Below are 24328 nucleotides of genomic sequence, written 5' to 3' on the forward strand. Positions count from 1 at the left end.
CTCTTTTTAGACTGATTTTGTAACTGCTTTATATTTATTATAATATAATTAATAATTATATATAATAATATATAATATAATTTATATATAATAAATATAAAGCAATTGAAGACATTGGAATACATTCCGATTTGGGAGGTCAACCGTCCCAGGCAGTCAGACTGCAACTTTGTTCCTGAAAGTGAAAAGCAGACAGAATCCAAGGAAGCCCCAGCATGTAAGTACACATGAGGCTACAGGAGTGTGTAAATCTAATAAGTGTTTATTGAGTGTCTGCTTTGTGCTCAGCACTGTTCAGACATTGTGGGCAAATGCAAAAGATTGAAGAGATCGGGTGCCCACTTCAGAGGGTGGCATTCAATTGGGATTTCCAAGCACTCCACAGTTAGAGAACAACCGAAGCGAGTTTCTATCAGGTGGGCTCTGGAGGGGGTTCACAGAGGCCCCTGGGGTGAGTGTTATGTTGTCAGGAAGATGGTGATCAAGCAGCTTGGAAGGCGATGTCCTCTAATGGCTCCCTGGATTCTTCTCTCTTTTGTCGCCCTGTCACCCTGAAGAAGGCATGTTCCAGACCAATCATCACTGTGGGCAAATCACTATAGTACTTAGATTAAGTTAACGTGAAGAGAGCATGTCATCCTTTACACGTGAATTAAATCAAAGTGAACAGTGTGTTCTCCATCCCTACAGTTCCAACAGTTCACAGGCACTGTCCTTCAAAGTGACCCATCCAGATTCCACACAAGACCCAACACTTGTTCCCACCATGTCTCCTTTTTTGTTCCAGCAACACAACAGACATTTCCATTTCCATTTCTATTAGCCCTGAACAGCCTGTGAGGCCAAAAGACACATTTTCTCTATTTTTAAACAGAAACATTTCTTTCAGGAAACAGAAGAGAAGTCAAATCCTGAGGCAGAAACAAATACTAAAAGCAATGCAAGTGAAGATGCCCTCTCCTCAGGTGTATCTTCTCTGGACGACTTTTCCCGAACAGAGCCACAGTTTTGACATTTAATGACATCCTTATAATCTTATATTTTCTGTACCGTGAAATTAACATTTACATACAATAAAATCACCTCAAGAGGAAATAAAATAGATTTTTCTAAAATGAAGTCTGAACATCGTCACCATTTTGGAATCCTGAATTATTTTCTCCTTTACTCAAGTCCACGGAATCATAAGGATTTTCTTCAGTGCTTGCTTGTTTTTTCCTGTTAAATAAAGTGAAGTCAACTTAATATCATGATCTTAGAATGACATGGCCTCTCTTGGACTCCACTGCGCTCAGGCATTTTCACATCTCAGCATCCAATCACTGATGGTCTCATTTGCATCAGACCCTCTTAATGGACTATAAGCACCCAGAGTGCATTGCATTCACTTCTTTAGCCCCATGATCTGTTGGCATGATGCCTGGCTGAGCATAGCAGACTGGTTACTGTATAAGCTCTAGAGTTACAGAGAGGGGGCCTCTGGACCTCAGTCTGCCTATTTGGAAAATGATAGCCATTATGTGACGTCAGTGAAATAATGCTGGCAGAGTATTGACACTACCTGGCGTATAATCCTTGATAAATATTAACCATTATTATTATTTTCAGGAACTTGGTGGTTATTTAGCCAGTCACTTTCATTTTAAAGAGCTTCCCTACTAAGTTATCAGCTTCCAAAGTATAAAGACCAGGGTAGACCTCTTTGTAGTAAAACAATCAGCTTTACAAACTGAGATATATCGTCACGTGTTACTGACTAGCTGTGTAAATGTGAGAAAGTTTCTTGGCCTCCTGGAATCTCAGTCTTATATATACATGAAGATAATCACACATTTATGTCATACATGTGCTGAGAACATTAATGTATGGAAGTACTGAGCAGGGTTGACAGTCCTATTTTTCTGTGTACCTTCTATTAACATAGTGTATAGCATGAAGGGGGTGCCCCCACATAATTTCTTTAATGAATTCACTTTGGAATAGCATCACCTGTGCCAATTTTTAGTATACAGAAGAGTGCTTCTCAAATGTGCGTATCAGTCACCTGGGGAATCTTACTAAAATGCAGATTCTGATTAATCCGGTCTCTGAAAAACAGATCCTTTTTACTGACTTTGGGAAGGGAACTTGGAAGCAAAAAGTGACAGGGAGACTCTAAGTCCCATTTTGCATTTAAAAAATTTGAACTATATGAACGTATTCTAGCCATTGCCTAATTTATAAAATGAATCTATTTAGGGGAACAAAAAATCTCTATAGTAAAGAATAAGCAAAATAGACTAGTGCCTGTAAAAATTGAAACAAGAACATGTTTAAACAACCTGAAGTGTGCACAGAGTTTTGTTAGGTGCTATAAAATATTATTAACCTTAATTACATAAGCCCAACAAAAGTAAATGATTTCTCAAGGTCAGAAAAAAAATCTACTGGCAGAGCAAGACTATAAATCAGGTCTCTAGTGATTTAAATCCTCAATTAACTTGGATCTTCAGTTCAAGAACAAATGAGAGGGCATCTGACTCAAGAGCGGAGGGGACAGAAAGGTATCTGGGCTACTCAAGGAGGAATGAAGATTCCAGTGTAGTAGTCAGAAGCAACTCTCAGAGCTCATTCTTGATTTCACAGTTCAAATCCACCACTAATCCAATCTCTAGGGTCACTTCTAGACCAAGGAGGACTCATCAGTAAGGATAATCCCCTGAGCCTACCCACCCCTGCTGAGTTTGGAGTGCCTCTTAGCAGCAGGGAAATGGTGCTGTGGCCAGGATGGAGTTGACCCGGGCATGCCAGTAAACCCCAGGCTGGACATCTGTATGGCAGGATTCACTAGGAAGGCAAAGTGCTGATGAAATCTGGTACATTTCTAGGGGATGCCCAAGAAAATTTAGGTGCAAAATTGTCCAAGTAAGTAGTTGGCTTGTACAACCTACCAGATACTACAAACTTTCCAGTTTGTTTTCCCTAAACCTTTCTGTTCTAGGATAGGTAAGTCTAGGAAAGGTCACTTACTTCCTTCGATCTCTGATCCCAGTGAAGATGAGCACGACAATCCCAACCACTACCAGTCCCATCACGATCCCAAAGATAATCAGCCATACGGTGACAGGCGGTTCGTAAGGGGGCCCTAGTGTCGGCTGAATACCCAGAAACTCCAGGCTGTTGTCATCCAGGCGGAAAGCATCATTGATACGGCTCCGGGACATCCTATTCCCCAAAGCAAAACATTTAGGCAAAAGGGACACTTAGGCAAAATAAAATTGGGTGCAATTATTTATATTATTGTTCCCAAACAAATTTGATAAGGCTTATCTCAAAAATGTACATCTACAATCACCATGAAATCAAAGTACATCAAAGATGATTTTTAAAACAAAAACAAAAAATAGTGAAATGTTCAATATTCTGGATTGAAAACCAAAGTGTCTGGGATCCCATCGCTCTGCCCTTGGGTATAGTCAGGAGGTCAGAGTCCACCCAGATACAGAGGTAGGTCAAAGCAGAATTAGCCACGTGACCCCCGGCAACCTCAGCCTTGAAGAGTCTCGTCCTTCTGGAAACAGGAAGTTTGAGGACCCCTGCAGCTTGCAGGAGGGCTGGGCTCTTTCATGATGACCTCAGCTGGCACTTTCCCTCAAGACAAGTCACTTGGAGGCAGCCAGTGAGTCTCTAGGCGTGGTCGCATTGGATACCCTACTAAACCGGATTTTCTAGGCACACCCTGCCCTTCAGATCCTGATTCGGCTTCCGAAGATGAACGGCAGCTCAGGAGCGCCACCTAGTGAGCATCTCCGTTGCAGCCGGTATCTCAAGTTTTTTGGGTTTTTGTTTGTTTTTTAACAGCTAGGGCAAATACCTACATCTATCCAGTCTTCACTTTTGCTGTTTTGGGAAACAGCTGAGGCAAATTGAGAAAACTGTTCCTTCTCAACACTCACTGCCAATACCAAGTTCCTCTTTTTCTTAATTGAAGTATAGTCAGTTTACAATGTTGTGTTAGTTTCTGGTGTACAGCACAGTGATTCAGTTATATATATTTATATATATATATTCCTTTTCATAGTCTTTTCAATTATAGGTTATTACAAGGTATTGAGTATAGTTCCCTGTGCTATACAGTAGGACTGTGTCATTTATCTATTTTATATATAGTAGTATCTGCAAATCCTGAACTCCTAATTTATCCCTCCACCACCCTCCCTTTCATCCCTAGCAACCATAAGTTTGTTCTCTATGTCTGTGATCTGTTTCTGTTTTGTAAATAAGTTCATTTGTCTCATTTTTTAGAGTCTACATATAAGTGATATACGGTATTTTTCTCTTTCTGGCTTCACGTAGAATGATGGTCTCCAGGTCCATCCATGTTGCTGCAAAAGGCATTATTTCATTATTTTTATGGCTGAGTAGTATTCCATTATTTATATCTACCACAACTTCTTTATCTAGTCATCTGTCAATGGACATTCAGGTTGTTTCCATATCTTGGCTATTGTAAATAATGCTGCCTTGAACATTGGGGTGCATGTATCTTTTCAAATTAGAGTTTCCTCCAGATATATGCCCAGGAGGGGGACTGCTGGATCATATGGTAGCTCTATTTTTAGTTTTTTAAGGAATCTCCATACTACCAAGTTCATCTTCTGATGTGGAGGCTAACCAATGTCTAAGGAATACTATCCTTGCCCACCTTGTTCCAGACTTTGGTTAAATGAATCCTACATCGAAGTCCCTACAGCACATGACAGCAACCCCTGTGTATGTCTGCTCTGCACTTACCATTTTCTGGGTGTGCTGGCCAGACTTCCTTCAGCCAGTACCTGCTGCCTTGGCCTGGAAGAATTCCCAGGCCGCAAGATTTGGCCCTGTCTGCTGGCCAGCAATGTAGAGGGGTTACTGCCACCTGTAAGCAGTTCTCACCCATGACTCCCAGGAGATGGTGAATAAACACCCCAGATCTGATGGGACAATTCAGCTGCATGTTCTACACCGTCTCCCAGAATTCCCCAGCAGAATGGCACTCGAGTTGCCCACAGTAGCCAATTGCTCATAATGTGTCATTTATTCCCTTCCTCCCTTGCTGTCTCCTGACCACATTTCTCTATCAGTGTTTCTTGAGATCACTTCCTAAAGAAACTACTTACACTCAAATCCTTGTCTGAGGAACTGCATCTGGAGAAACCCAATCAAGACAATTCCCTTGCTATGAGATTGTTCTGGAATGAAACCCCACGTTTTTCAGATGAGCAAAAACATGTAAATGATTCAGAATGGTGCCTGGTGGTGTAAGAGCACCCTAAATATTCCTTACAGTTCTTGTCGCCCTTATATAGTTCATTTGAAAATAAAATATCACCTGATGGCCTTTTCGACTTCAGTTCTAGGAATGATGTCGGACACATTTTTAGGTGAAGTGACAAAGAAGCTGAAGGAGATTCTTGGTTTCAAATCACTCACCCACACGTCCTCCACCCTGTGGAGAAACCAAAGAAACAGCTCCCCTTGTGGCACGGAGGACACAATAAAGAGAGTGAAGATTTTTGCCGGTGGAAAGGGGATGAAGGGGAGGACCTCAGGGTAAAGGAGAGAGACATGGGTGGGGCCGCTAATGGAAGGATTCCACTGTCCAAAAAACCGGAACGCCACCCAAAGTGCATGAACTCAGCTACGGAAGTTGTGATAGCAAATCTTGGCACTATTGGTTCGGCCACCGTAGGAGAACCACGGTTCTTTTTCAATGACAGAAATACTTCAAACTGAAAGCACCAGAAGAATCAGCGAGGAGTCCTTGGTGAGCCAGGACTGTGGTCAACAAGATGCTAGGCAGGGATGGCTCAGTTTCTGAGGCAGAGGTGGTGCGTTTACATATTCCCACCCGGCCCTGCCCAGAGCAAACCGGCATGGTACACCCCGCGGTGACAGGGAGGGGGTGCTTACAGCACAACGTGACAAGACTGTGCTCTCACAGCTGCCAGACTGATCTAATAAAGCCTAAGGCCGACCCTGTGGCCCAGAGCCTTTCTCACTCAGAATGGAAGCCAGTGTCCTGAGACTGGCTTGCAAGGCCCACGTGAACTTTCTCCTCGCCTTCCCACGCCCACGGCCGGGGACTACCCTGCCCACATCTCCCGCTTGCCTCCTATTGGCTCCCTCTGCTCCAGCCACACTGGCCTCCTTGCTGGTCCTTCAACAGGTGGATATTTGTTCCTCGGGGTCTTTCCACCTGCTATTTTCCCCTGAAACATTCCCCCCGCCCCCGTTGTCTGCACCACTGGCTCTCTTTCCTGCTTCAGCTATGTGCTCAAATATGAACAAGGCCTTTTCTGACCATTTTAGTTAAAATTGAACTCTACACACACACACCCCAGCACTCCCTAACATTTATCACCATCTAATTCTACTATATTTCTCTTATATATTTTGTCGGTGGTCTATAACACATGCACACTCACATAAAACACATACATTAGAATATAAGCTCAATGAAAGCAGTCATTTCTCCCTTTTTTCAGAGCTGAGGGTGGCTGAGAGCATTTGAGGAAAAGAAGGGGAGAGAGGAGGGGAGGTGAAGGGAGGAGAGAGACGAGGAGGGGGCCATCTAATAAGAACAGTGCTCTTGCAATTGACAAGTCAAATAAGTCACAGTCATCCCCAAATAAAGTGGCCCCAATCCCAGGATATCAGAGGTTTAAAAGTTAGTAAGAGGTTTTTCTTAATTTCACTAGAATAAAAGTTTAAGTGTAATATTTTCTTAAACCCAAGAGGAAGGGAAGTACGGGTTGGAGGAACTTGAGGGCACAAGTGAACTCACCCGAAAAGAATGGTCTGCTTTTGGACTGTTAAAAAATAATTTCTCATGGCATAGGCAAGAGATGACCGGAACAAGTACATTTCATTGTCATTCCATTCATACTGCAAATTCAAAAGGAAAGCACTGTTCAGAGGGATCATGGGGTATGTTAAACTGATATTCCACAAGCATTATTTTTCAGTTGTCTGAGATTCCAAAGATTCTTGCTAGGCACTGTCAGTGACCTCCAGCTCGAGTGTTCATCAGTGTCACCTGGAGGGCCTGTTAAACCACTGAATACGGGGTCCTACCTCAGAATTTCTAATTTAGAAGGTCTGGAATGAGACTCAAGAATTTGCAGCTCTAACAAGCTCCCAGGTGGTGCTAGTAGTGCTGGTCCAGCATCCACGCTTTAAGAACCACTGGGCTCACTGGCCTTTTTAACTTAGTTTGATGTGAGCCAAAATTAACACCGTGAGGGCAGGTTTATAGGTGGGAGTCATGTAAACCATTGGTTTTGGTTAAAATGTCTGTATACTGTAGACAGATATGCTGAGTTTTTACTATTTTTATAACAAGTACTCAGATATGTATAAGCATAAAAGAAAAAGAAATTCTTGAAGTTCAAAGGAAAACATTTTTTTTTGTAAACAGGATCATTTGTTCTTGGCTTTCAGTGCTAAACAAATGGGTGGTGTATAAAACTTGTTGAAAGAGAAAAAAGCATTCACTCTTTCCTCCAGTAGGTGGCAGTAGAGATCAATGAATAGCACAAAGTTTGCGTCTCTTCTTTCCCTTTAAGGAAAAACAATTACAAGATTTCACAAAAGGATTGCCAAATTGACCTCAGCTTGATATCACTCAGGTGTTGGGAAAAGCTGCTTTAACAGTAATAATGATAGTATTAATGTCACTAACTAATAATATTCTGGTTACTATTTCTACATTCAAAAAAATTAAAGGCTAATTTCTCAAAATGGCATCAAAGATGCAGTTGGACTTTGCCTTGAAATAGTTGGAACTGGGCAGCTGTTCTGGCCCTGACGTGTAGGTGGCTACAAGTGTGGTTCTGGTCTCATCAAAGCAGCCTGCTGCTCAGTGAATTGGCCTCACCGTTACACCATCAGCCCCTCTGAAGACTATTTACTAATCCCGCAAGGCCTGGAAAGAGGACATGGGGACAAATATCAAGACAAAAGAAGATAATTGAAAGGGATCCTGATCTACTGGATACTTTAGAGGAGGGGCTTCAAGATGGCAGAACAGAAGGACGTGGAGCTCACTCTCTCCCACAAATAAATCAAAGTAATCAAAATTTATTAGTCCAAGGAAGAGCTAATAAAAATATGACAGAAAAAAATAATCCCAGAGACATTCAATGATTGCTAAGAAATCAGAACTTCAACTTTCAGAGTTTGGGAAATGATGTGCCTCCATTTTTATTATTTCCTCCTTAAATGTTCATTTTTTTAACTCCTGTTGTTATTGATATTTTGATGTCTTACTTATCTATGACAATTACACTACAACTACTGTGGAGCCTTGGACAATATTTAACTTCCCAGGAAAAGTAAGGGTAGAAATACAATCTCTGGGCCTATCCAATGCAAGAGACAGTTTTCTGTAGCATCTTGGACTGTTTTATCCAACAGTGCTAGGTTGCCGTCCAATCCTGTAAAGCCTTCGGGGTGCTACCCACACCCAGACCTTTGATCCCCATCTGCCTGGGGTGGCCCTCTCCTCTCCTCTTTCCCAATCAAAGCTGCTACTCCTTCAAACTAGATAACCTGAAGCAGGTGCTTAGGAGAAAGCACGAGCTGATTAAAATAATTCACCTGAAGGTGTCAGGAATATGATTTTCTGTAAAACATTTTGTCGTCCTGAAATGCATCTCTACATTGGTGGTTCTCAAACTGTGCTGTAATTACAATCACCTGGGGAGCTTTTCCGACTCCTGATGCCACACTCCAGAGCAATGAAGTCAGAATGTCTGGGAGCGAGACTCAAAGCATGAATATTTTTAAAACATCTCAAATGACTCCACCGTACAGCCAGGTTTGAGAAACAGTGTTCTAAACCAGAGCTTCCCAGTCTTTATTGTGTCTACAAACCACCCAGGCGCTGATTAAAATGCAGATTCTGATTAAACAGGTCCAAGGCTGGGGTCAAAGATTAAAACAAGCTTCTAGCATATAGATGATTGACTAAAACAAAACAAAGCAAAACTACCTACACTACTTCTAAAAACAATGTCTCAAAATATAACCATGTCCTCTTCCTCAAAATACAAGTAATGGTGATAAGAGCGAATTGGGAGGGGGGTTATTTGATACTTAAGATTGGATGTTTTCTCATTGATCTTCGTAACACCTTCAAAGTAACAAGGAAAAAGCAGGCACAGCCAATCCAATAAGGAATGCATTACTAAAAAAACCAACCCAAAAGCCAAAGGCCAGAATCTGGGGCTTGTAGCTTTTAAGAGAACCATGTGTCCAATTTAAGGGAATGCATAGAAAAGTAATAGACACGCTGTCCAGAATACTCACTGCTTTGTCTCCAAGAGCTGATTTTAGGCTTATCCTTACTTTGATGCTTTGGTCAGTATCTGATTAAAGAGAAATAACAGACTGTTGTCACAGATGACAGATTGACCATGTGTGTTTATTTCCTTCCTCTCCCAAGATCCCACTAAAGTGATAGTTATGGAATTTTTTAAAGGTAGAAACACAGTTTTGGAAAATGAGAAGTTATGGAGGAGTGGTAAGTGTTTTCTCAAGGGTCAGGAATAGCCTAATGTGTACACAGAGGCAGTACAGACCCCCCAAGTTCCAGAGAGTCCCGGAGAGGCTTGGGATTCAGATACAGCAGGGGGTGGGAAGAAGATACTGGACTGAAAACAAGGGGAATGAAAGTCCAGGAATGGTTAAAGCCCCTTTGGGTGTCAGTTGATGCTCCTACCCCATGAGCTCTTGCTTAGAAAGTCACTTGGAGGCTGTGCTGTAGCAAAACAAGAGGTAATCCACAAAAGAAGACATGGCGCCCAGGAGGCAGTGGGTTCAACCCCAGACAGCAGGAAATGGATGACTGAGGGTGAAAACTGTGGTCCAGATTGAGACGGAAAGATGTGAGACTCTAAGAGGGAGTTCTTTAGGGAAAAATGAGACTGAAAAGAATAGATATATTGGAATAGTTGGAAAAGATGAATGCAACGTTGATAGCAAATTAAGCACGCAAAAAGAAAAAGGTAGTAGAAACTTCAGGACAAACAAAAAGCCACGTAAGAAAGGATATAAAATAGTATATTATTTGATTCTGGAGGCATAATGATGTAAATATTGATAATTTCATTACTAAAAATTATGTTAAACTTCATTGGCTGGGAAAGGAGTTGGAAGAGTAGACAGAAGTGACCAATGGAGAAATGACAATGTAAACAAATTGTTTAGAAATGTGACTATAACTGCCAGAAAGAAGAGGTAATAGCATTAAAACTGTTAAAAAGTATTTATCTTTGAAGAGCAGGATTCGAATACAGTGGGTTGGGGACTGTTACATACTCTTTCATTTAAAATATGGAGCTAATAAAGCTGACCTGAAAGAGAGAGACAGAGAGATGCAGTTTTCACTGTGCCAAATACCTAGTAGGGACTCAATAAATGTTTCCTCCCAGATAAAATGGCAGCTGCCTCCACAGCACAGTCAGAAGCAGGGTCTAAGTAGAGGGAAAACATACTCAGCTGTGTCACAGTCCCAAGAGCCTGGGGCCAGAGAGGATTAGGGAAAACAGAAAAGGGGCAATGAGAACTGCGTCAGCTCACGGTACTCACATGGAGTCCAGTCCGTGCTCCATCCCACGAAAGAATTCCTGTTCTGGTCTTTGAGCCAGGTCAACAAGGGCTCAAAGTAGTTGAGCAGTGGTTTGACATCCATAGTCTTTACTCCTACCAAGGCTTCCAGTGCTAAGGTCCACGGCTCTGATTTTCCAAGGCTCAGCATTTGGCTACATGAACAAAGGGGAGGGTGGGTTTAGGGTCTTTTGAGGGACTCCAGATATACATAGATTTACATGTACAATCTCTGGTTTCTCCTCTTTGGTGTAAGTTTATCCCTGGTGAGTAAGAAAATAAGGCATGTTAACAGATGGATTCATCCTTCAATCTCTTCCCTTCCAGTGACTACAGAAAGCTCTGGAGTTATGACATGGAGAGAGGAGGGGGCCTGTCTAGCCATCACATGGTCTAGGTTCCTGTGGGACCACAAAACAAACATCTCACTTGTGGATGAGGACATTCGGAGGCCCTAAATTTTCTTTTTAGAACAAAGAAATCAAATTCAAACCCAGGCATGGAAAAGAGCCATACTGAATAGTAGGAGAGGCTAAATATTTGGAAGCACTTCTTACAGCAGCTTCTGTCCTGCTTCGGTAGAATTTGAGATGTCACATTTGTACAGGGGACCTTCATGTTTTGCTATTTGGCAAAGGGCTTCGTGAAACTGGAATTGATAAATGGTCCTTGTGTAATATCTGTAAAAGATACAAACAGACAAAAATTTGTCCGGCATTTAGTTTCTGGGATAGAGTCATAGATTGGGGCATATATTTAAATTTTGAGGCCCTAAAAACCAAAGAAGTACCAGTCAAACCTCTTCCCCCTTCAGAAAGACCCAAACACAAACCCTACAGACTCTTCATACTTAGATTCGTGTATCAGCTGCTAAAAAGGCAGTATAGTTTTGTTAAATCTTAGCTCACATCTGTACTGTGTTTTATGGATTTATAGCCCTTTCATATAAATGATGCCATTCGATCCTTATGGCAGGTCAAGAGTATGATTTCCACTTTACAAATAAAGAAACTGAGGCTCAGCCAATTCAAGATCTGGGGCCAATAGGTGAAGAACAGAGGTTTTTAGATTTCATGTTAAACATGTTCTTTCCATTAGAATTACTCTGAACTCTGCCAGGAACAAGAAGACAAAGAAAGATATTTTTTAATTTCTCCCAAGGATATTGTAAATTCCTTGATGGTGGAGAAAAGATCTCACAAAAGTTTTATTTAACCCAATAAATCGAGTAGAGTTTAAATGAATTGAAACTGATCGTCTATTCTGAGGTTCTAGGGGGGAGGTAGTTGGAGATAGAAAGAGAGATTATAGTCATCATTCTGTCCCCAAATCCTAGGAGTTAAACAATGCGAAGAAAGCTGTCATTTACCGGATGAATGAGTAATCTTCAGCAACGTGGAACAGACATGCCGGGTCACAGTATGTTTCATCATGGGGCAGCGGTTCCACCACCCCGACTATCTCTCGCCTTTGGGGAGAAATGAAGCTACGTTAGCTGTGGACCACTCATCACGAGAACGTGCAGCTGGGTGCAGCTGGTGCAGTTGCATCAGCCAATGGCTTTTATAATGGAATTGGTTGTCAGATGAAATAGAAACAGTGTAAAAAATGACGGAATACAGCCCATGATGTAGTTATCTCTATCTTTTTAAATTCAGCTAGTCTAGACCACCAGAAGATAGCTGAACCTTCAAAACACCAATTTATTTATTCATTTATTAGTTGAAGTAATATCGGTTTACAACATTGTATTGAAAAAACACTAATAGAGTGCATTGTGTGGCCAAAAACTGTGAAAGTCCTAATAATTCCTCTCTGGCACCATATTTTATATACTCCTGGTAGACAGAATTTTCTAAAATTGAAATCTTATTCTCCAAGGCTGGCTCAAACGGCCCCTTCTCTGTGAGGCCTGCTCCCGATCCCAACCACCCGCCAGCACAGTGAGCCCTCCAGCTCCTTCCGCCTTCTCTAGCTGCGCCTCCTTGGCCATTTCTCTGTTTTAGCGCTGTTCACATACAGCTCCTTCTTGCCCTGAGACTTGAGCACCAGACGGTGGGGCTGTGTTTGGATCATCTTTAGAGTTGCAGTGCCAAACACAGTGCCAGATGCTAAGAAAAGACTCTATGTGTATTTGTTGAATGAACGGAGTAATGAATGCATTCATGAATCATTGGAAGGGTCTGATTCCATGTACCTTTGGAAAGAAACTATAAGGGATCAAAATTAATTCAGTCAGAAAGAAAAGGTAGGGAAACCATGTATTTGGCATTGTTTAAACAGAATACATTCATCCTTTCTGATTGTGAGATCACGATAGACATCATTTCGGTAATACTCAAATGCTAGAAACAGCTGCTATAGATGCTGCCTCCTTCCTCCCAAGGAGGATTTATGTTAACAGAAAGACTCTTGGCAGAAGAGAGGCACTGACTCAAATTTATGGGTATGGGGCTGAATGTTATAATGGTAGATCTTCACTACAAAAAGGGAAAGTAAGAAAAATAAAGAAAAATAATTGACAGGAATCTGACTAATAGATGGTGGGGAGATTTCTTTCTTTCCTTCCTTGCTCACTCCCTTCCTTCCTTCTTCTTGTAACACTTTCACCAATTATTTTATACCTACATGTGCCAGGCACTGTGCAAGGCACTTGGGATACAGTGATGAATGATGTAGTGCTGAAACTACTGGAAGTGATCACTCTCTGTTGCTCAAATGCAGCAGGCTCTCTCCAGCTTGGAATTCTCTGTTCCCCACTATGTACACCTGGTTAACCCCCACATCTCCTCAAAGCTCACCTGGGATGCCTCTCCTCCTCTGACCCACCAGCCAGGGCTTTGGATCTCCCCTTGGATGCCCATGGATCTCCACACTCTCCCATCACAACCCAACACATTGCAGTGGTTTCATTTCCCACACCCCTCCACAGACTAAAAGTTCTTTGGAGTCGAGGAGAACAACATGACCAGCATCAGCTCCCCAGTGCTTGACCTAAAATGTGGGCTTAGTATTTTTGTTTCAGAGAATGGACAAAAGAAAAAATCAAAATGAATACTTTGATCATTTCCTAAATAGTGTCACTATTTAATGGGTGACTCAACACTTAAGAAGATAGAGCATGAGATATTATGTCACCTGACCCTGCTGAGCCAAGGAAACGTTAACTGAGAAGGCACCCAAATGGTGACTTAAAAAGAAGGCCGTTAGTGTGTGTGTGTGTGTGTGTGTGTGTGTGTGTGTGTGTGTGTGTACAGGCCAGCCAAATGCTTTTAAATAAACAGCAAACTCATGAGAAAACATTTTACTGATTGCATATTCATGGACTTACTTCATCTCCCACCACTTCTGCATCCACTGCTCCTTGGGAATTTCACCCTTAAAGACCATCCACCTCCACTTTTCTAACATGTAAGTAAACGGTAGAGTTCCAACAATTGTAAGTGCTTGTTTGAGTAGGAAGTTTATTTCTGTTTCTGGAAGTACAATGGGAAAGAATAAATATTAAGATGAGGATGACAGTGGACATTTTGTGTTAGATAATTTCCTAATCTCAAGATATTATTCCTCAAGATATACTTATTATAGGGATGGTTACATGAGAAACATTGACAGTGGATATACATACAATATACATAGATAATAAATACATACATATGTATATACTCGCTTTCTCAGCTGAGGGATGTGGAGTAGGGTGAAGCCTTGGATAGAACTGGTAAAATAAATCCACACATAACTCCAAATCCTCTTCTTTAAATTAGTTTCAATTGCCTTCCTTACACACCTCTTATCAGAGCTAACTGGGAGGTAGGAGCGCGGGGAGGAGGGGAGGGAAGGAGGGAGGGAAGAGCGCGGGCCTCTCTGCCTCTCTGCCTCTCTGCCTCTCTGCCTCTCTGCCTCTCTGCCTCAGGGCTTGAACCTACAACCTCCTGCTTCCTAGCCCTAGCTCTCTACCCCTGACCTACAGGCTCTCGCTAGCTACCTGAGTATCTGTTTATTCTTGTGAGCCCCATGAAGGCAGTGACTGTTAATGTCTCAGTCAAGCCTGTATCCCTAGCCTGGTGTCTGCTACATGATGCTCTCTGTGAGTCTTTGCTAAATCAATGAATATTAAACAGATATGGCCAAAAGCCAGTAAACCAGGGAGGGAAAAACAAATAAAAAAAGAGCCTCCCTAGAGGAAATAATTTCCTGGATCATCAGAAGTACAATGCACTTTAAATTTACTGACATTTTCCTTACCCGAGTTTAAAATGCCTTAACAAGTTACGTTATTTCATTTATCCTTTATTGGTGAAGTAATAAGGCAGTAGAGCTCACATCTGGTGTATAAATGAAGCTCACTGGGATGTAAGCAGAGGGATACCATCTACTTGGCACACCACTATATCTCTAGAGTCTAGAAAAATGCCTTGCACATAGTATGTGCTCAATAAATATTTCTGGAAGAAAGGAAGAGAGGGAGAAGGAGAGAGAGAGAGAAGGAATGAAGAGCCTTATTTGTTTAACATCATTCACAGATCAGAGCAGAGCCAAGGAAAGAAGCAGTTTTTCAAACCAGTGGCTTAACCATGCCTAGTACTGTCTTAGTTATTCAACCATCTTTGCCTGCTGCCAAGGAATATTTTAAAATGATAAAACAAATATTTGTCTGTTAATGGACTTGAGAATCATACTTTAGAATTAGGAAATAGGTGTGGTTACCGTGAACTCCCTTTCCTTTGCTGCTCCCTTCATGAGAGGACGCCACTACTCGTCTATTACCCACTGAGTCTGTGTTTACTGTAACTTTTTTGGACATCATGATGGCTTTACATTGACCTACTCCCAGGTCCTTGTGAGATCATAAAGGTCTGAAGCCAGAAATCAAGGCACAGTGAACTGCCTACACACAGATGGGCCTTGACCTCACTGACCGAAGGTACCAGCTAGCAAAGCTGATGTTTATGCTCCAAACAGCTAAAGTGAGGGTAGAGAAATACATGGAAAAGAAGAACATATTTGGCTCTAAGTTTCCTTCTTTCGCGCGGAAGAATCCTCACTGAAAAATCTGGTATCTTGTGAATATTTGTTGTGTTCCATCAAGTACAAGTCATCCAAAGAGAAACAGGCTGCCTCAGGCAAAGATGTTGAAAGATAGCCTGGATCAGAGGGGATGTTACAGGGGCAAATTCCTGCTTCAGCAAAATGAACAAAACGTTTCAGTCTCTTCCAATCTTGATTTTCACCACCTGTTCCTTAAGAACCCCCAAATTTCCAAGCTATGCTCTGCTTTGTGTAACATTATGGGAAGAGTTTTAGATTAGGCTCTGGTTCTGGTTCTGCCACATTGCTTTTTGACATTGGGCTAGTTATGTTCCCTCTCTTGTCTTCAGTCCGCTTCCTCCGCAAAATGGTCTTCAGCATCTGTTCCAGCTCCACCATTTTGGTTTTTCCCGAGAACCAGGGGGATCTAGTCAGAACTCCGACACTAATTAGCTGGCTGACCCTGGATAAGCCAGTTCAGTTTTGTGGGCCTGTTTTAAAAATCTTCTGTTAAATGGTTCTTAGAATCCCAAGACTGCTCAGTTAGTTTTCTCTCTTATGCAAAGATACAAGGCCAGAAGTTGGCATGTTGTTATATATACTTAAACTTTTTTACCAGTAGCAGTTCCCAGTTACCCCTAAATACTTCATATGGCAAAATTAAATACATCCTACACACGACCATAAACACCTTTGCCCATATCAGACTAAAGAATCCCCAAAACACGCCATGAAAAGATGTCCATACCACTGTCTTCATAAAAGTCAGCTGGCAGAAGACCAAGGGCTTTCAAATAGTGAGGTGTTGCTGCAGAAAGTGACATGATTTCCCCAACAGCTTCATGGAAACCTTCATTAGCTCCATTTCTTAGCAGGAAGGGCTGTATGGCATATGCCATATCATACTGGATGTGTCCCATCTCGTGATGGGCTGTCAGGAAGTCATCCATCGTCACCTTTGTGCACATCTTGATCCTGAACAAAAATGGGCACCATGAAAATGAATCTCACTGAATTTCACTTACGTATCAAAGTAGAGTTTTATGGGGTTTGGATAGCACAGGTCACCTTTCCAAGATTTATTCACCAATGACTCCTAAGGACTTACCATTTATGTCCTAGAAACTGTACTAGGTGCTCAATACAATGTGACGGGCAGGCCTGAATCCTGTTCTCCTGCTCACAGACTAATAGAAAGAAAAACGGACTTCTACAAAAACTCTGAGGCAAGTACTCTCTAAGTGACAGTGGACATGGCCTGGGGCATAACAGTGAGTAAATGCAGGCACAGTATCCGAGAAGCACCAGGAAGGGTATAACTCAGTATGCAATGAGCAATCTGGACCTTGATTAACATGCTGCGGAGTTTGCCAGTAGGTGGCAGGGAGAGACAAGAAGATGACATTCCTTTAAGTGCTCAGTGAGGATGGCTTGAGAGAAGAATGTGGCATTTGGAACACAGCCAGCAGTTGGGTAGAGCCAGGACAGAGAAGTAGCAGGAGAAGGGGCTGGAAACTGATATTTGGGGATCATCAGCATGTAAGTCAGGGAGTGGATGTGATGGCCCATGAAGCAGGTGGAGAATGGCCAGAAAAGAGGGCAAAGGACAAAGCCCTAGTAGGTCCCAGGATATACAGAGTGGAGAGAGGAAAAGGAGAAAGAGAGAGAAGTCAAAGAAGTCCGGAAGAGGCTGTCAGTGCAGACACCAGTGAAAAATAGCACCTCTGGGGCGGCAGCCTCCTTCTCTTCCACCTTGTCACACAGAACCGTCTTGACGCGCCCTTTTTTCTAGCCTAACCTGTGGACTCCAGTACACAATGCCAGGTACCCTCTCTGCATTTGATCCTGCTGTTCTCCCTGCCCAGTGTACTGCCCAGCCCTGTCTGTCCAAATCCTTCTCATCTTTCAAGCCTCATTCAAATGCCACCTGAAAAGCCCTGTCTGAGCCGAACCCCATTCCAGGTATGGTCACTTATCTTCCTGCTCTCCATAGAGTGTTCTCTGTGTCTCTCTTATGACACATACCACCTTCTCTGTTTTATCGCAGCTTAGCTATTCACCTGTCCTCTCTCACTCAGAAGAGGGAAACAGGGAGGGGAGGATGAATGCCTAATTCACATAGCCCATCTTCTGTAAATCTTAGCGCCAAACCTTTCCTCCTAATGGGGACACCACCATTCCCATGACCATGTAACCCTAGTGGGTGCATTTTATCTCAAATGAGGTGAACTGTCTAAAGGTTCAAGTTAGAGCCTGCAGACAGGCTCCTTTTCCTTGGAAAGCCCAGATGTGCACTCATGAACTCCCAGCCTTTGTTCAAGGAGAGTTCATTCATCTCTTCTATGCTCAGAGAAGCAGAGAAGGAATCCAGATTCATCCTCATCCCTCCGCTATCTCCCGTTTTAGTATCAGCGGTGTAAATATCAGCTTCACTACCTGAAGTCACCCTTCCCCAGGTCCCAAGCTGTGGGGTGGCAGACCACTTTACGGCCATCGCCTGGCTCAGTTAGCATGGAGTTATCCCAGAATCCTTGAGTCATGTTAGGAAGGCCAATAGACACAAAGAACTTCTCAGCCTCCTTGAAGATCCTCTTTGCATCCCAAGACTGGAAAAAAAAGAACAGCATTTGATTCTAGCATTAAAATCACAGCATTCTTCCTATTGGATATGTGCAAAGGAGGAGCCTTCCTGGAAGGCAATTTGGCAACATGTACGGACAGCTTTCAGTGTTTACACTATTTGTCTCAGTAATTCTATCTCTAGGGAACTAATCTAGAAAATTCCCAGAAATTAGGTCAAAGAATTACATTTTAAATGATTTTTATTGTTATTTTAATTGAAATATATTTGACATATAACATTCTATAAATTTAAGGTGTACAACATATACAATGATTTTTAATAGGGGGGGAAAAGGAAACCACCACCAGAATGGTTAAATAAATAATGATGCCTTTGTGGAATGGAAAATGAAAAGCAATTAGATTTATAAAGAATTTTTATTGATTTTTTATGATTTAATAGTAAGTGAAAAGTAAAACATTATAAACTGCTTATATAGGATAATCTTAATGAGGAAATCCATAAAAATATTAACAGTAGACTGGGTAAGATTATGTGTGATTTTTTTGGTCTTTATTCTTTATGTTCCAAGTATAAACATAAACGACCTTCTCTTTGCTAAAAACTATTCAACTCAAGCCAACAATCCTTGATTGAGCTCCTTCAAGGGGCAAGGCCCTGGTACTAGATTCAGCGGATGACACAAACAATAGAGTAGACATGAAGTTGTGGAACCAAAAAGGCCCACAAGTGACTCAGCAGCAAATGGGGTAGCGAGCCTTGGCTTCAATGTCTGTACAAGAATCTTAACTTTCAGAATGTTCTGGAACTGGAAAGGGGCAACAGTAGGTGTCTGCCATCCAGCAAGCTCTTCTGGGAACATAACTCTGGAGCTGACCAAGACTTCTTTGGCAATAAGGCCCATATCAGTCAAACTAAGTTTGTGAAATTGGCAGATATTTAATGAATCACTTTTTAGTGACACAGAAAACTTCCTCTGATCTTAAAGATCTATCAAGTTTGGTTTTTCTCCTATGTCAGCTTTCAGGAGATGAACCTGGATATAACATGGATTTTTTTTTTTACCTTTAAACGCTTAATGTCAGGCAATATTGGTATTAATGAGCATGACATCTGTTGAATGAAGAATGAATGGACAGAAAACCAGGCTGGAAATATGAGGAGTTCTCAGTTCCAACCTTTGTTGCCACTTTGGGCAAATCACTTACCTGAGCCTCAGTTTCCTCACATCCAACATGGAACTATCACAATACCTGTCCTGACCGTCTCAGGTTTGTTGTCAACGTAACATTAGGAGACATGGTAGATGGGCTAAGGAGCAACACAAGATGGGCCTCTGCTGCTGCTCAGCTGTGAAGTGGGGCTGGAACAGCTACAGGAATCTGGGGTCCTTGCAGCTTCATGTTTTTATTCTGCTGTGGACTTTTCCCAGGAGTCTGTTATGTAGGTGAAGGGGTTCCCTGCACTGCTGCTTACACATTTAAAACTGTTAACAAGCCAAAATCCAGCAATGCATCAATAGTAAAGTAGATCATGGTGCAACTATCTGAAGAAGTTTTACACAGCCATGAGAATTATGATTATGGATTCTACTGAGAAATATAGGCTATTAGCTAAATAAAGAAAAACACATAATTATAACTATAATATGATTTCATCAATGGAGAACACGGAAGAAATTAATACAACATTGTACACAGACTATACTTCAACAAAAAATTTTAAAAAATTTTAAAAATATGATAAAAAAAATTTGCACAAATGCAGAAAATCGATGTATAGTTTAATGAATTACTAACAGATGAAAAAAATGAAGAGAACACAGAGAATTTAAACAATTATTCCAAGATGGTAACAAAAAAGTTATTTTAAAACTATTTTAAGGACTTTTGTAATATTTTTAACAACAAGGATTTTTTAAATATGCAAAAAAATTTTAATGATGTCCTTTTTTTTTTTACTATTCATAGAGATCATTGACTGAGTAGTCAGCCATGACTAACTTTAGAAAGAGTTATGCCAACCAGCTGATAATTCTGTATCTTATTGCTTAATGGAAAACTCAGGTCATCTCCATTTTCAATATCTCTCAGCAAGATCAACAGCATATCGGTTATTCAAGGTACTTGATGTCCCTGGCATTATAAACTACTTTTCCATGAAAAGATAGCTACGTAAGAAATAAATTCAAATTAGCTTGAAATTCTTATTTACACAGTTTCATTTGCAAAAGATAAGAAGGGAAGGAGGGCATAAAAAAAATGAAGTTGAGGATGTACATTTGATTTTCAAGACCTCTTCTTCCTACCTGGTTCTCCATTGCTTCGGTAACATCTATGTTTGGTTTCTGTCCAAAGGGGACTGTCAAAGAGTACAGATTTGTCCAAAATCTACCCCACATATCGCCTATTTAAAAAAAGATTTTGTTAATACATGACAAAGACAGCAGAAGTATAGACCTGGTTTTACATAGTGCATGAGGTGGAATTGGTAAACAGGCCATAGAGTATTCTAGATTTAATCTAGTTTCTGTGCTTCCTTTTCATTACCTCTTTTTCTCTTCTCTTATTTTAAATTTTCAACACTCCCTTCTTTTCATACCTCCTCTAAAAGGTTAAAATGGCAGATTATGAGGTCAGGCAAAGCTTGTTAGAGAAACATCCCTGTTTCTCACATTTCAACTTCCAATTCAAAGGCACAATTTATTAAATATATGGGGCATCATAGCTATTATAGATTAGAAACAGATTTATACATCCATCATCCATGGGACAAAACACTACAGTTTAAACTGTTAGTAATCCTTAATGCTGGATTCAAGAGAGATCATATAGGATCATCATTCAGGACTCTCTACCAACCAACTAGTAACTAAGTTCCATTTTTATTACTGTACTACAGTAATACACTTAACTGGGTGATTTTTTAAACATCTCAAAAAAATGTCAAATTGGATTCTAAGGCCAGAAACTAAAAGCAAAAATGGATCTAGAAAAAAATCAACCTAATAGCAGGACCAGAATCTTGGCACCAAAGGAATAGGGCAAGACAACTACATGAAGAGTACTCTATGAACTCATGTTTTAAAAGATAAAACTCAGTAGAGATAAATGTAAAGTTCTATGCTTCAATTTTAAAGAAAAATCTATCTATTATAGAAATATATGATACGTGACATAAGGCTAAAACATAACCCACATGTAAAAGACCAAAAGGGACCCAACAAACAGTATGAAATGGCTTCCAAAACATAAATGTGACCTTAAGGTAAATGAATAGAAATACAGCATCTAGAACAAAGGAAGCCCTGGTACCATTTTAACTCCATATTGGTCAAACCCTCATCTGGAGTAACTGTTCAGTTCTGAGAATGATATTTGAAGAGGGATATCAACAAAGGATAGCTCGTCCAAAGGAGAACAAGTAGAAAAGTGAAAGTTTCAAAGAATGGTTGAAAATCTGTGTAGGATATTTAACGTGAAAAAAGAAAATAGTGCACACCTGATGATAACAGTAATACTCGCTAAAATATACCGAGTACAGACTCTTGTGCCAGGTACCTCACTATACCTTTACAATGGTAGTTTACACAGCTCTTAAAGGCCATCTTATAGAAGAATGGACACATTCTGGGTAATCCCATAGCAGGGAATCTCTCTCTTAGCAGGAGAAGAATTAGCTACCAGCAACTTAGCTTGACTGTAGTAGGAATGCTCTGTATGCATGACGTAAGCTTTTCAAACACGTATTTTTATTTGGCCTCGGCTTCTGGGGTAGGGGAGAGGGGAGGGGAGGATGGCCACTCTGGTGGGAAATAAGGAAGTCTGATAAAGGGTCCCAGGTCTTGCATGATCTACAACGGGTCCATGGCAAGATCCAAAGTTCTTGGAAGACTGATTCTCCTTCTAGCTTCCTTCATTATGAAGACTTCATTCATTACTCATATGATTCCAAATCAAGTATTTTTCAGCAAAAGTAATTGGTGTAATTAAACATGAACTTATGAAGCTTTCACTCAGGCTATACCTTAATTCTAGAAAGTCTTTCTCTCACCCCTGACCACCCTCAGCCAGCCAAGCTCCTTTCTTCTGACAGTGTAATGCTAAAATCCCAAACTCCACCTCAAGAGCTTAGCCAACCAATGTAAATAAATAAAACCTATTTTCCCCATTCCCACTCTCATTTGAACTTGGGGTTCCTTCTCTAGTTACCTTAAATAACCCCTTTATCCTTTGGATTGTGGCCAACATAATAACTTTTAATGTATATTAAAAAAGTAATGCAATAGAGAGTAATTTAAAATGGATTTTCTGCTGAAGAAAGGGCTTTCAAAATGTGATTTCTATAAGGTCACTAACTTCTATAAGGTCACTATCATTCACATAATTTTTCAGAAGTTTTATGTTGGGCCTTCACTCCGAAGAACAAGTTTATTGGTGGAAATAACAAAGAGCAAAGTACACAAGGAATTTCTGGAGTTTCTTACCAAGCAAATGGGCAGGGAGGCATCCAGTGGGACTGATACGGGAAGGGTAGGCATCCATCAACTTGGCCCTCACGTAAGCATGAAGATGTTCATATAATGGTTTAATCTGAAAGCCCAGGAAGAAAGTTTAAGGCCAAGAGTAGCCTACTCCAATTTCTCATCCCCCACACTAAAAATAGGAGCTTCTTTAGACAAGTAGAATTTCCCTAAATTCTACTTTCTTCTCCTCTCAAATATTCTGGAGAGTTTGAAAGCATTCCTTCTTCCCAGATATTGATGATGATTAGCTCCACTGCATAAGCAATAAACACACCTGGAGGCATACAGATCCCAGAAGGAAGGTAGATGCAAATAAAAAAAATTCATTTTTAAGATGCTACCTGCTTCGTTTTTAAATCGAAGTGTCACTTACATATCATAAAATTCACCCATTTTAAAGTATATAGTTTCTTGAGTTTTACTAAAAGTATATGGTTGGGCAACTATCACCACTACCCAGTTTTAGAACATTTCCAACACCCCCAAAAGTTTCCTTGTATCCATTTGTAGTCGACTCCATTCCCACCCCCAGCCCCAAGTGACCACTGGACTGATTTCCATCTCTATAGTTTTGCCTATTCTGAACATTTCATATAAATGAAATCATAGAATATGTGAGCCTTTATGTCTGCTATGTCTGTTATTTCTGGCACTGAGCATCATGCTAGGTTCATCTGTGTTGTTGCCTGTATCCGTAGTGCATTCCTTTTTATTACTGCATGGCATTTTACTGTATGAACACATCAGAGTTGGCTTCATTTAGTATCCCATGGATAAAATTCACCAGTTGAAGGACAACTAGGTTGTCTCTAGTTTGGGGTTATGATGAGTAATGTTTCTGTGAACATTCAAGTATAAGTCTTTGTATGGCTAAACGTTTTAATTCTCTCACATAGATAGCTAAGAGTGAAATACCTTAGTCATATGGTAACTATGCGTTTAACTTTTTAAGAAACTGCCAAACCATTATCCAAACTGGCTGTACCATTTTATCTTTGCCGCAGCAGTGTGTGAGAGCTCTGGTGTCTCCACATCCTCGCCAACACTTGGTTTTGTCAGCCTTCTTTAACCACAGCCATGCTGGTGGGTATGCAGTGGTTTTCAATCATGGTTTTAATGTGCATTTCCCTAATAACATCTTACTTGCTTATTTGCCATTTGTATACTTTCTTTGATGATGCACTTATTCAAATCTTTTGCCTATTTCTTTTTTTTTTTTTTTGGTGGGGGAGTTGTTTGTCCTACGTCCATTTTTTGATCACTCTGCCCAACTATGGCTAAGACAGAACAGCTTCACATAAGAAGTTGGAAGGCATGGGGGTCAGAGGGAGATGTAGGGGTCAAACTGAAGGAAGAGGGAGACACTGAGAAGTGTCCATGGGGCACTGCCACTCATAGGACTCTCCCATCCCTAGAAAGTCCTCTTCTTTAGTCAAAGATAAGGAAACAACAGTATCACTTGTCCTGAGGAAGGAAGCAAAGACTCTGCTAACAAAGGAACACAGTGCTGGCCCCACACAGCTCGTGAAAACTATTCCTTTTTATAATCTAAAAGACCATTT

At 41.0% G+C, this 24328-nt stretch overlaps 1 protein-coding gene across 1 annotated transcript in view; it reads right to left on the reverse strand.

The window, feature by feature from the left end:
* Positions 1-241: 241 nt before the first annotated feature.
* ACE2 (angiotensin converting enzyme 2) overlaps positions 242-24328 on the reverse strand; it is a 38407-nt gene continuing 14320 nt past the window's right edge. Inside the window, exons 7-19 of the mRNA XM_006212647.4 lie at positions 22728-22833; positions 20550-20647; positions 18094-18263; positions 16406-16632; positions 13961-14105; positions 11999-12097; positions 11187-11309; positions 10612-10784; positions 9331-9389; positions 6806-6906; positions 5351-5467; positions 3010-3204; positions 242-1218 (exon numbers count right to left, since the gene is read on the reverse strand). Of these exons, the coding sequence (XP_006212709.2) occupies positions 1110-1218; positions 3010-3204; positions 5351-5467; positions 6806-6906; positions 9331-9389; positions 10612-10784; positions 11187-11309; positions 11999-12097; positions 13961-14105; positions 16406-16632; positions 18094-18263; positions 20550-20647; positions 22728-22833 (1722 nt within the window). The 3' untranslated portion in view covers positions 242-1109. The remainder of the gene's footprint in view (positions 1219-3009; positions 3205-5350; positions 5468-6805; positions 6907-9330; positions 9390-10611; positions 10785-11186; positions 11310-11998; positions 12098-13960; positions 14106-16405; positions 16633-18093; positions 18264-20549; positions 20648-22727; positions 22834-24328) is intronic.

This window comes from Vicugna pacos, chromosome X (genome assembly GCF_048564905.1).
Source record: "Vicugna pacos chromosome X, VicPac4, whole genome shotgun sequence".
NCBI classification, from domain to species: Eukaryota; Metazoa; Chordata; class Mammalia; order Artiodactyla; family Camelidae; genus Vicugna; species Vicugna pacos.